The 13,766-nt window shown below is 45.8% G+C and overlaps 1 protein-coding gene across 1 annotated transcript in view; it reads left to right on the top strand.

Annotated features, from left to right (window-relative positions):
* The window catches only part of LOC129830611 (uncharacterized), a 248,671-nt gene that overhangs the window by 127,589 nt on the left and 107,316 nt on the right, over positions 1-13,766 (top strand). Inside the window, exons 3-5 of the mRNA XM_055893164.1 lie at positions 2,155-2,216; positions 9,868-9,957; positions 11,967-12,002. Coding sequence (XP_055749139.1) covers positions 2,155-2,216; positions 9,868-9,957; positions 11,967-12,002 — 188 coding nt within the window. The remainder of the gene's footprint in view (positions 1-2,154; positions 2,217-9,867; positions 9,958-11,966; positions 12,003-13,766) is intronic.

Genomic DNA, 13,766 nt, shown 5'->3' with positions numbered 1-13,766 from the left:
GGAGAGGGACCGACTCCGGCGGAAGTCGTGACATACATGCTCTCTCTGCACTCTTCATGAAGCAGTGTTTTGAGCAATAATGGAAGCAGAAGTCTTAGAGACTAGGCAGAGTAACCTTACAAACTGCATCATTTACCATTACAAACAATCACAGACTACAAAGGGAAAACCAGCCACGTCGTGGACACTGACGTCTTCCTTCCGGACAAGCTAAACACCTTGCCATAAGATTGTGGACCATAACTAAATTCATGTTTGCTAAGAGAATAGACCAGTAAAAAACTGATGCGGCCAGATACCAAGGACTGTGGGTTCTCCTTCTCCGTGGCCGACGTGAGTAAGACATTTAAACATGTTAACCCTCGCAAGGCTGCCGGCCCAGACGGCATCCCTAGCCGCATCCTTAGAGCATGCGTAGACCAGCTGGCTGGAGTGTTTAAGGACATATTCAGTCTCTCCTATCCAGTCTGCTGTCGCCACTTGCTTCAAGATGTCCACAATTGTTCCTGTAACCAGGAAAGCAAAGGTAACTGCACTAAATGACTGTCTCCCCATAGCATTCACTTCTGTCTTTATGAAGTGCTTTGAGAGGCTATTTAAGGATCATATCCACCTCTACCTTACCTGACACCCTAGACCCACTTCAATTTTCTTACCGCTCCAATAGATCCACAGACGATGCAATTGCCATCACACTGCACACTGCCTATACCATCTGGACAAGAGGAATACCTATTTAAGAATGCTGTTCATTGACCATAGCTCAGCATTCAACACAGCAGTACCCTCCAAGCTCCTCATTAAGCTCTGGGCCCTGAGTCTGAACCCTGCCCTTTGCAACTGGGTCCTGGACTTCCTGACGGGCCGCCCTCAGGTCGTGAAGGTAGAAAACAACACCTCCTCAACACAGAGGCCCACAAGGGTGCGTGTTCAGCCCCCTCCTGTACTCCCTGTTCAGCCATGACTGCGTGGCCACGCACACCTCCAACTCAATCATCAAGTTTGCAGACGACACAACAGTAGAAGGCCTGATTAGCAACAATGATGAGACAGCCTACAGGGAGGAGGTGAGGGCCCTGGGAGAGTGGTGCCAGGAAAATAACAACTCAACATCAACAAAACAAAGGAGCTGATCGTGCACTTCAGGAAACAGCAGAGGGAGCACTTCTCTATCCACTTCGACGGGATAGTAGTGGAGAAGGTGGACACATCACTGACGATCTGAAATGGTCCACCAGATGAACAATTGAGAGCATTCTGTCGGGCCGTATCACTGCCTGGTACGGCAACTGTACCGCCAACAACCACATGGCTTTTTGAGAGTGTTTGATGTATTTATGCAGGGTTCATCAGTAAAAGAGACCCTAGTCTCAGTATGACTTCCCTGTAAAAAAAAAAAAGGTTAAATAAAAATATAAAATAAAGAAAAACTTTCAAATTCACATCAACCTCTGTCTCAGTATCTCACAGTATGAAAGGATAACTCTTAATTCTAACCCTTGTCTCAGTATTTCAGACTATGAAAGGCTAACCCTTAACTCCAATCCTTGTCTCACTATCCCAGCCTATGAACGGCTATAGCCATGGCTTGGAATAAAGTGTTCCAGACTGTATAGCTTTACATCCAAAAAAACACATTAATGATAAATGGATTTAAGTTCCTATTACAATGTTTTGAAATGGAACGTCTTTGGGGTTGGAATGTTAAGTGTTTGTTTCAGGTACCCCTTGACTTTTGCTTCTGTAGATCATAGTCGGTGTCACAGCAGGGGGACTCTTAAGCTCCGTCGCATATTGCACCCTATTCCCTGTATAGTGCACTATACAGTCATATGGGGTGCTGGTCAAATGTAGTGCACTATAGGGAATAGAGTGCCATTTGGGAAACAGTTTTACTGTTGAAGACATATCTGAGGGGGATTTGACTTAGCTGCCTACCATGAGGTTGCTGCATTGGCACAACAGGAAAGGTTGTGTGTGGCACCTCACGTTGCCACTTCTGTGTTGGTACACAGGCAGTACCAGTAAAGGGATTTGGCACTGGTGGGGCACATCTTCTCCTCTTTTGCCCTGCCCCATGACTCCCCTGACTTAGTTGAAGTTGAGTGTCTGCACGCTGTTGATATTAACCATCACTTTCTCTCTCTACCATAGATGAACGGGACCGGGTACAGAAAAAGACCTTCACGAAATGGGTCAACAAGCACTTGATAAAGGTAAGATGAGGACATACACAACACCTCACTCTTGAGCTCATCCATCAGCTCCTCAGTTGAATTGCTGCAGCCATTTCTGTGTGGTACTATAGTCTATCCAGCCAGCGGGTCATAAAACATAACTGGTACTACTATTATCACTGCCTGTTGTGTAAGTGTCTATGGTAAGAAAAGGAAAACACTGGCCTGTGGTGCCGCCTTAGTATTATGAATCATCCGATATTACTCAACGGAAGCTTGGTTTGCATAAAAAGATGGATTTGCACTGTATAATTCCATTGTGACTACCAAATATGATTTGGAGGTTCTTGGAAGCTGCCTTGCTACAAAGTTTATCCCTGCAGCCAGTCACTGAGTCCGAGGCACTAAAGGAGCTCCTTAAACTTGACCCCAACAAAAACATCTGGGTCAGATGGTTGACATTTTCTTCTTTAAAGGTTGCTACCCATATAATCGCCAAGCCTATCTCTGACCTTTTTGACATGTCTCTCCTCTCTGGGGATGTTCCCATTGCTTTGGAAGGCAGCCACGGTTTGTCCTTTATTTAAAGGGGGAGATCAAGCTGATCCTAACTCTTATAGGTATCAAGTTTCAGGTAAGACCCAAATGCAGAAGCTGTTTATTACAGCAACAGGGGCAGGCAAATGACAGGTCAAGGAAAGCTGGTGTCGATAATCCAGAGTAGTGGCAAAGGCACAAGATGGCAGGCAGGGTCAGAGGCAGGCAGAGTGGTCAGGCAGGCGGGCTCAGAGTCAGGACAGGCAATGGTCAAAACCAGGAGAGCGAGGAAAAGAGAGACTAGGGAAAAGCAGGAGCTGAGACAAAACGCTGGTTGACTTGACAAACAAGACGAACTGGCACAGACAGACAGAAAACACAGGTATAAATACCCAGGGGATAAGTGGGGAAGATGGACGACTCCTGGAGGGTGTCACCCATTGACTTGCACAAAGCTTTTGATACAGTAGACCAGGTATTCCCAAACTGGGGTACATGTATGCCAAATAAAATGTGATTCACATTTTTTTTTTCAATGTGAATCACATTTTATTTGGCATACATGTACCCCAGTTTGGGAATACCTGGTCTACTGTATCAAAAGCTTCACATTTATATTTTCCAACGGGGCTATATATTTTAAACTATCTAGTGTTCAGCAAAATAACAACACAATGTCAAATACAGGTAGCCTAGTCAAATAATTAACATCCAACCACATTAACCATTACTCTCGTGGAAATTCCACTAACGGTCCGTATGTAACCATGGTAAACTTTGTTAAAGCAAGGCCCCTGAACTCTCATGCATTTTCTGCAATATGCAATGATATGGGCAACGACCATAAAACGCTTTTACAACATACAGAAGTGCGCTGGCTATCAAGGGGCAAAGTATTGGCATGTGTTTTTTAATTGAGAGACGAGCTTAAAGTTTTCTTTACTGTCCATAATGTTCACTTGTCTGACCCATTACATGATGACGAGTTTCTCACACGACTGGCCTATCTGGGTGACGTTTTTTCTCGCTTGAATGATCTGAATCTAGGATTACAGGGACTCTTCGCAACTATATTCAATGTGCGGGACAAAATTGAGGCTATGATTAAGAAGTTGGAGCTCTTTTCTGTCTGCATTAACAAGGACAACACACGGGTCTTTCCATCATTGTATGATTTTTTGTGCGCAAATGAACTCAAGCTTACGGAAAATGTCATATGTGATATCGCAAAGCACCTGAGTGAGCTTGGTGCGCAATTACGCAGGTACTTTCCCGAAACAGGCAACACAAACAACTGGATTCGTTATCCCTTTCATGCCATGCCTCCAGTCCACTTACTGATATCTGAACAAGAGAGCCTCATCGGAATTGCAACAAGCGGTTCTGTGAAAATTGAATTTAATCAGAACTGACAGATTTCTGGATAGTGCTGCGCTCAGTTTCTTGCCTTGGCAAATCGCGCTGTTAAGACACTGATGCCCTTTGCAACCACGTACCTACGTATGTGTGGATTCTCGGTCCTCACTAGCATGAAAACTGAATACAGGCACAGACTGTGTGTGGAAAATTATTTAAGACTAAGACTCTCTCCAATATAACCCAACATTGCAGAGTTAAGTGCATCCTTTCAATCACACCCTTCTCATTAACCTTTTTATGAACAAATAAGGTTTTATATGTAAGGCTAAATAAAGAGCAAAATTATTGATTATTATTATTTGTGCCCTGTTCCTATAAGAGCTCTCTGTCAATTCCCATGAGCTGAGTTGTGACAAAAATTCACACGCATTCTTATGGCAAAAAACAACATTTGAGAGTGCGCTGAACCTGGTGCTAGAGGGGGTACGCAGCTGGAGGTTGAATGTTTGAAGGAGTACGGGACTATAAAAAGTTTGAGAACCACTGCGGTAGACCATTCCATTCTTGTGGGCCGGCTAAGGAGTATTGGTGTCTCTGAGGGGTCTTTGGCCTGGTTTGCTAACTACCTCTCTCAAAGAGTGCAGTGTATAAAGTCTCAGCCACTGCCTGTCACCAAGGGAGTACCCCAAGGCTTGATCCTAGTCCCCACGCTCTTCTGAATTTACATCAACAACATACCTCAGGCAGTAGGAAGCTCTCTCATCCATTTATATGCAGATGATACAGTCTTATACTCAGCTGGCCGCTCCCCAGATTTTGTGTTTGCACTCTACAACAAAGCTTTCTTAGTGTCCAACAAGCTTTCTCTGCCCTTAACCTTGTTCTGAACACGTCCAAAACAAAGGTCATGTGGTTTGGTAAGAAGAATGCCCCTCTCCCAATAGGTGTGATTACTACCTTTTGAGGGTTTAGAGCTTGAGGTAGTCACGTCAGACAAGTACTTGGGGGTATGGCTAGACGGTACACTGTCCTTCTCTCAGCACATATCAAATCTGCAGGCTAAAGCTAAATCTAGACTTGGTTTCCTCTATCGTAATCGCTCTTCTTTCACCCCAGCTGCCAAACTAACCCTGATTCAGATGACCATCCTACCCATGCTAGATTATGGAGACGTAATTTATAGATCGGCAGGTAAGGGTGCTCTCGAGCGGCTAGATGTTCTTTACCATTCGGCCATCAGATTTGCCACCAATGCTCCTTATAGGACACATCACTGGACTCTATATTTCTCTGTAAACTGGTCATCTCTGTATACCCCTTCGCAAGACCCACGGATGATGCTTATTTATAAAACGCTCTTAGCCCTCACTCCCCCCTATCTGAGATATCTACTGCAGCCCTCATCCTCCACATACAACACCCATTATGCCAGTCACATTCTGTTAAAGGTCCCGAAAGCACACACATCCCTGGGTTGCTTTTCTTTTCAGTTCGCTGCAGCTAGTGACTGGAACAAACACTCAAACCGGACAGTTTTATCTCAATCTCTTAATTCAAAGACTCAATCATGGACACTCTTACTGACAGTTGTGGCTCCTTTGCGTGATGTATTGTTGTCTCTAACTTCTTGTCCTTTGTGCTGTTGTCTGTGCCCAATAATGTTTGTACAATATTTTGTGCTGCTACCATGTTGTGCTGCTGCCATGTTGTGTTGCCACCATGTTGTTGTCATGTGTTGTTGCAATACTATGTTGTTGTCATGGGTATCTCTTTATGTTATGTTGTGTTGTCTCTCTTGTCGTGATGTGTGTTTTGTTCTATATTTCTTTTATATATATTTTTTTATCCCAGCGCCCGTCCTCGCAGGATACCTTTTGCCTTTTGGTAGGCTGTTCTTAACTGACTTGCCTAGTTAAATAAAAAATATAAATAAATAATCTCAAAACAAGCGCATCTACTCACGACCACAGCTGTAAACGCTGTCCAGTTCAAAGTAAATGACACAGATCTGTGAGGACAAACACTGGGAGACGAGAAGCAAGTACAGGGAATGAGTATTTAATAAATAACAGACATGAAACAAAACACGGACAGCGTCTGGACAGGGGAAACAAAATGACAATGCTGAGAGAGGGATGAAAGTGAGGAATAGACAGATATAGGGGAGGCAATCAAAAACGTGAAGGAGTCCAGGTGAGTCCAATGAAGCGCTGATGTGCGTAACGATGGTGACAGGTGTGCGTAATGATAGGCAGCCTGGTGCCCTCGAGCGCCAGAGAGGGGGAGTGGGAGCAAGCTTGACAGTACCCCCTCTCTAGGGGCGCCACCCGGCGTCCCACCTGGGTGAGCCTGACAGGCCGGCCGAGGCATGGGAGCCAGACGATCCGGCTGAGGTGTGGGAGTCCGACGAACCGGCTGAGGCGTGGGAGCCCGACAAACCGGTTGAGATGTTGGAGCCCAATGAGCCGGCTGAGGAGTAGAAGCCTAACGAGCCGGATGAGGCATGGGAGCCCGACAAACCGGCTGAGGCGTTGGAACCTGGCAAACCGGCTGAGGCATGACGTGGTGTGGGAGCCTTCTGTGCCAACCAAGGCAAGGAAACCTCTTGAGCCAGCTAAGGTGAGGAAGCACGACGAGCCCACAAAGGCACCACCGGTTCCTTCGGCAGCGGCACCCGGGCCTGATGTCACCAACCAAAACAAAAAACAAAACTCCCTGGTGCTTCCGTTTTTAGTGTCAGCATTCTGTAAGGACAGACGCTGGGAGACAAGAAGCAAGTACAGGGGTTGAACATTTAATACTCCAGATGAATCCAGGTTAGTCCAATGAAGTGCTGATGCACGTAACGATGGTGACAGGTGTGCGTAATGATGGGCAGCCTGGCGCCCTTGAGTGCCAGAGAGGGGAAGCGGGAGCATGCGTGACAAGATCCATATATGGCAATGGTCTATTTGCATATAGGCCTAGTCCAGCTCTGATTGGTTATGCTTATTTATTTGTCTGTGTAGAGTACGGGCTGAGAACTGCATGTCAATGCAATAGAATCCTACTCCTACCGATGGGTTCTGCCTACAACAAAATCTTTTGCATAGTTTGTTTTGTTTCGGGTATGTTGCTTTGAAAGTGGCTAATATTGCATTGATTCGATCACAATTGCCACTGTAAAGGGAAACGTTGATAGTGTTAACTAACAGGAAAAACTCCAGTAAGTTGAGTGAAGTTCAATCTCGTGTTTTTCTCCGTGGGCTGATATTTCTCCTGTGCTTTGCGCAGCAGTCACGGGGAGCTGCATGGCAGTCTCGGGCTAATGTGCTTGCAGCTTAGAGGGAACATTGGTTCTAACACAGGTGTCCTGTATGCAAGTCTGCCAGACAATGCAACTTTTCAGGTCTCAGACAAGCATGGTCACCGAACCCCCTGTGTTACACTTCACCCCTCTTTGACCTCCTCCTTGAAGAGACCCATCCAAGTCACAGGACCAATGCCTAGGCTAACACAGTCTTCAACCAGTCAGACACATGTTAACCTTATAATGACTACCCTTGCCGGAGACTTGAAACTAACACGTCTAACACACGTGTGTTTGTGGCAGAAGACCTGAGTTTGAGTCTCCATATGAGCAGAATCAGGGGGAAGCAGTACTCGCTAAGCAGGCAAGCGTGAAATAGTTTACAGGGGTGCCACTGGACTCAAATCAAACTTTATTTGTCAAATGCGTCGAATACAACAGGCGTAGACCTTACAGTGAAATGCTTACTTACAAGAATTTAACCAACAATACAATATCCAGATCCATTGGATGTAGTGATCACAATATAATAGCCATATCTAGGAAAAGTTCCAAAGGCTGGGCCTAATAGAGTGTGTAAGAGGTCATACAATACGTTTTGTATTGATTCCTATGTTGGTGATGTAAAGAATTTTTGTTGGTCCGTGGTGTGTAATGAGGAGCAAACAGATGTTGCACTTGACACATTTATGAAATTGATTATCACAGTTACGAATAAGCATGCACCCATTAAGAAAATGACTGTAAAAACTTAAATCCCTGTGGCTTGATCAGGAATTGAAAAATGGTATGGTTGAGAGGGATGAGGCAAAAGGAATGTCAATGGTGAATGCTTGGTGAATGGCGCCGAAGGAGATGGCTGCTGTTTTACGATCCCGTAAACAATTGTGTTATCCCAGAAACCCTAGACCCACTCCAATTTGCATATTGCTCCAACAGATCCACAGATGATGCAATCTCTATTGCACGCAACACTGCCCTTTCCCACCTGGACAAAAGGAACACCTATGTGAGAATGCTATTCATTGAATACAGCTCAGTGTTCAACACTATAGTGCCCTCAAAGCTCATCACTAAGCTAAGGACCCTGGGACTAAACACATCCCTCTGCAACTGCATCCTGGACTTCCTGACGGGCCGCCCCCAGGGGGTTAGGGTAGGTAGCAACACATCCGCCACGCTGATCCTCAACACGGGGGCCCCTCAGGGGTGCGTGCTCAGTCCCGTCCTGTACTCCCCGTTCACTCATGACTGCATGGCCAGGCACGACTCCAACACCATCATCAAGTTTGCCAATGACACAACAGTGGTAGGCCTGATCACCGACAACGATGAGACAGCCTATAGGGAGGAGGTCAGAGACCTGGCCGTGTGGTGCCAGGAGACTGAAAAGATTTGGCTTGGGTCCTCAGATTCTCAAAAGGTTCTACAGCTGCACCATCAAGAGCATCTTACTGGTTGCATCACTGCCTGGTATGGCAACTGCTCGGCCTCCGACTGCAAGGCACTACAGAGGGTAGTGCATACGGCCCAGTACATTACTGGGGCCAAGGTTCCTGCCATCCAGGACCTCTATACCAAGCGGTGTCAGAGTAAGGCCCTAAAAATTGTCGAAGTCTCCAGCCACGCTAGTCATGGACTGTTCACTCTACAACTGCATGGCAAGTGGTATCGGAGCGCCAAGTCTAGGTCCAAAAGGCTTCTTAACAGCTTCTACCCCCAAGCCATAAGACTTCTGAACAGCTAATCAAATGGCTACCCATACCCCTCTTTTACGCTGCTGCTACTCTCTGTTTATTATCTATGCATAGTCACTCTCTACCTACATGTACATGATACCTCAATTACCTTGACTAAACGGTGCCCCCGCACCTTGACGCTGTACCGGTACCCCTTGCCTGTATATAGCCTCGCTATTGTTATTTTACTGCTGCTGTTTAATTATTTGTTATTTAAAAAAATCAATTTTTTACTTAACATTTATTTTTCATAACTTCTTAAAGCATTGTTGGTTAAGGGCTTGTAAGTAAGCATTTCACTGTAAAGTCTACACCTGTTGTATATAGCGCATGTGACAAATACAATTTGATTTGTTCTATTTTTTTGGTGTGATAATTTTGCCGTGTGTGAGTAGTGTAGTATGAACACAATCAAGATATACTGACAGAGATACTATAGCATTACTAGAGGTGTCTTTAGTTATAAATACATTGGTCACTCGAGTCTGTCAAAGTGGTGATTGTGAATGTGGTTTACTGAAAATTGGCCCATAATCCCAGATTATATTCTCAGGAACAGTGTTGTTCCATCACAAACAGAGCTTTTCTGAGCACTGGTCTTGTTGGATCATGAGTATTTACAGTACATGATTCATTCCTCATAGCTGATCAGTGTTTTGAATACAGAGAAAACACTTTAACTTCAAGTGCATTGAGTCATAATGAATCCATTGTGCATCTCTGTGAATAGTCTCAAACTGTCTCCCTTCACCTCTCCCCTCCCCAGGCCCAGCGGCATATCACTGACCTGTACGAGGACCTCAGAGATGGACACAACCTCATCTCCCTGCTGGAGGTGCTCTCTGGAGAGACACTGGTGAGTCCCTATGACCTTTGCACTCTGACTGGAAGGAGAAGGACCTCTGCTTCTGCTACAACCTATCCAACCTTCTTTCCCAACCTCTCTTTTCCTTCTGTCCCTTTTCCCCATCCTACTTTTCAGTCCATTATACAAAAAAAAAGTGTATCTGTCATGATGCTGTAAACTCAGCAAAAAAAGTTAACTGCGTTTATTTTCAGCAAATGTAACATGTGTAAATATTTGTATGAACATAGCAAGATTCAACAACTGAGACAAACTGAACAAGGTCCACAGACATGTGACTAACATAAATGGGATAAAGTGGCCCTGAACAAAGAGGGAGTCTAAACCAAAAGTAACAGTCAGTATCTGATGTGGCCACCAGTTGCATTAAGTACTGCAGTGCATCTCCTCATGGACTGCAGCAGATTTGCCAGTTCTTGCTGTGAGATGTTACCCCACTCTTCCACCAAGGCACCTGCCAGTTCCCGGACATTTCTGAGGGAATGTCCCTTGCCCTCACCCTCCGATCCAACAGGTCCCAGATGTGCTCAATGGGATTGAGATCCAGACTCTTCGCTGACCATGGCAGAACACTGACATTCCTGTCTTGCAGGAAATCACACTGGAGGGTCATGTCAGGATGAGCCTGCAGGACGGGGATGAGGGAGGAGGATGTCTTCCCTGTAACGCACAGCGTTGAGATTGCCTGCAAAATGACAACAAGCTCAGTCCGATGATGCTGTGACACACCGCCCCAGACCATGACGGACCCTCCACCTCCAAATCGAACCCGCTCCAGAGTACAGGCCTCAGTGTAACACTTATTCCTTCGACGATAAACGCGAATTCCACCATCACCCCTGGTGAGACAAAACCGCGACTCGTCAGTGAAGAGCACTTTTTGCCAGTCCTGTCTGGTCCAGCGACGGTAGGTTTGTGTCCATAGGCGACGTTGTTGCCAGTGATGTCTGCCTTACAACAGGCCTACAAGCCCTCAGTCCAGCCTCTCTCAGCCTATTGCGGACAGTCTGAGCACTGCTGGAGGGATTGTGCGTTCCTTGTGTAACTCGGGCAGTTGTTGTTGCCATCCTGTACCTGTCCCACAGGTGAGATTTTCGTATGTACCGATCCTGTGCAGGTGTTGTTACACGTGGTCTGCCACTGTGAGGATGATCAGCTGTCCGTCCTGTCTCCCTGTAGCGCTGTCTTATGCGTCTCACAGTACAGACATTGTAATTTATTGCCCTGGCCACATCCTGCAGTCCTCATGCCTACTTGCAGCATGCCTAAGGCACCTTCACGCAGATGAGCAGGGACCCTGGGCATCTTTCTTTTGGTATTTTTTAGAGTCAGTAGAAAGGCCTCTTTAGTGTCCTAATTGCCTACCGTCTGTAAGCTGTTAGTGTCTTAACGACAGTTCCACAGGTGCGTGTTCATTAATTGTTTATGGTTCATCGAACAAGCATGGGAAACAGTGTTTAAACCCTTTACAATGAAGATCTGTGAAGTTATTTCGATTTTTACAAATTATCTTTGAAAGACAGGGTCCTGAAAACGGGAAGTTCTTTTTTTGCTGAGTTTATAAAGAAACATGATTATGCGTTATATATTTTGTAATCTTTCCTATACTTGACGTCACATGTAATACACAACCTAGGCTGGTAGGTTTTGTTTTTACCACCTTATTGCATGTGTTAAAACCTGCAGAGATACTGTATGTGGTCCACGAGCAATACACTACATGTTTAAGAATTCCTCACGATTTGACTTAACCTATACATAGCACTGATTTGAAGCTATTTTTGGAAATAATATCTCATAGCATTAATTTAACACTTATTTCATAATTTTCTTATCTTTCTCTGTCGCTAGCTCTTGCTCTTTCTCTCTCTCTAACTCTCTCTATTTCTCTACTTTTGCACTTGTTTGACCCCTGTTTTTCCTTTTCTAATTCCTGTCTTGCCCTGACCTTTGCCCCCTTTGCCTTTGCCTCTTCTCTTGTGATGATCTTGCTGTGGTAGCCGAGGGAGCGTGACGTTGTCAGGAACTCGCGGTTGGTGAGTGGGCCTGGACTGTGTAGTGCCTCAGGCGTGGCATGTGTCACTCCCCCAGGTGGCTGCCGGGTTGTGCATGTTGATGTCACCTCCTTGTCTTGCCCTCTCTGTGTATGAAACGTCGTCCTCTTTTTCCATTTGTCGACGAGCTTGTAGAGACTAGGGCTGTGTCCCAAGTGGCGCCCTATTCCCTACATACAATGCATTCGGAAAGTATTCAGACCCCTTGACGTTTTCCACATGTTATGTTACAGCCTTATTCTAAAATTGATTACATCGTTTTATCCCCCCAATTAAATATACACACAGTTCACCATAATGACAAAGCAAAAACAGGTTTTTAGACATGTTTAGTAATTTAATAAAAAATACATGAAATATCACATTTACATAAGTATTCAGAACCTTTACTCCGTACTTTGTTGAAGCACCTTTAGCAGCAATTACAGCCTCGAGTCTTCTTGGGTATGATGCTACAAGCTTGGCACACATGTATTTGGGGAGTTTCTCCCGTTCTTCTCTGCAGATCCTCTCAAGCTCTGTCAGGTTGGATGGGGAGCGTTGTTGCACAGCTATTTTCAGGTCTCTCCAGAGATGTTAGATTAGGTTCAAGTTCGGGCTCTGGCTGGGCCACTTAATGACATTATGAGACTTGTCCCGAAGCCACTCCTGTGTTGTCTTGGCTGTGTGATTAGGGTTGTTGTCCTGTTGGAAGGTGAACTTTTGCCCTAATATGAGGTCCTGAGCGCTCTGGAGCAGGTTTTCATCAAGGATCTCTCTGTACTTTGCTCCGTTCATCTTTCCCTCGATCCTGGCTAGTCTCCCAGTCCCTGCCGCTAAAAAAACAGCATGATGCTGTCACCCCCATGCTTCACCATAGGGATGGTGCCAGGTTTCCTCCAGACGTGACACTTAGCATTCAGGCCAAAGAGTTGAATCTTGGTTTCATCAGAACAGAGAAACTTGTTTCTCATGGTCTGAGAGTCCTTTAGTTGCCTTTTGGCAAACTCCAAGTGGGCTGTCATGTGCCTTTTACTGTGGAGTGGCTTCCTTCTGGCCACTCTACCATAAAGGCCTGATTGGTGGTGCTGCAGAGATGGTTGTCCTTCTGGAAGGTTCTCCCATCTCCACAGAGGAACTCGCCCTTCTCCCCCGATTACTCAGTTTGGCCGGGCAGCCAGCTCTAGGAAGAGTCTTGGTGATTCCAAACTACATCCATTTAAGAATGATGGAGGCCACTGTATTCTTGGGGACCTTCAAAGCTGCAGAAATGTTCTGGTACCTTTCCCCAGATCTGTGCCTCGACACAATAATGTCTCGGAGCTCTACGGACAATTCCTTCGACCGCATGGCTTGTTTTTCGCTCTGACATGCACACAAGTTGTGCGAAACATCTCAAGGATGATCAATGGAAACAGGATGCACCTGGTATTTCTGTTTCATATTTTAAAATATTTGTAAAAATTGGGGCCTCCCAAGTGGCTCAGTGGTGCTAGCTGTGAGATTCTGAGATTCTGGGTTGGAGTCCAGGCTCTGTCGCAGCCAGCCGCGACCGGGAGACTCATGGGGCGGTGCACAATTGGCCCAGCGTCGTCCGGGTTAGGGGAGGGTTTGGCCAGCAGGGATGTCCTTGTCCCATCACGCACTAGCGACTTCTGTGGAGGGCCGGGCGCAGTGCAAGCTGACACCGTCGACAGGTGTACTGTGTTTCCTCAGATACGTTGGTGTGGCTGGCTTCCGGGTTATGTGGACATTGTGTCAAGAAGC

Source organism: Salvelinus fontinalis, chromosome 32 (assembly GCF_029448725.1).
Source record: "Salvelinus fontinalis isolate EN_2023a chromosome 32, ASM2944872v1, whole genome shotgun sequence".
NCBI classification, from domain to species: Eukaryota; Metazoa; Chordata; class Actinopteri; order Salmoniformes; family Salmonidae; genus Salvelinus; species Salvelinus fontinalis.
This window is presented reverse-complemented; position numbering and strand designations above follow the sequence as displayed.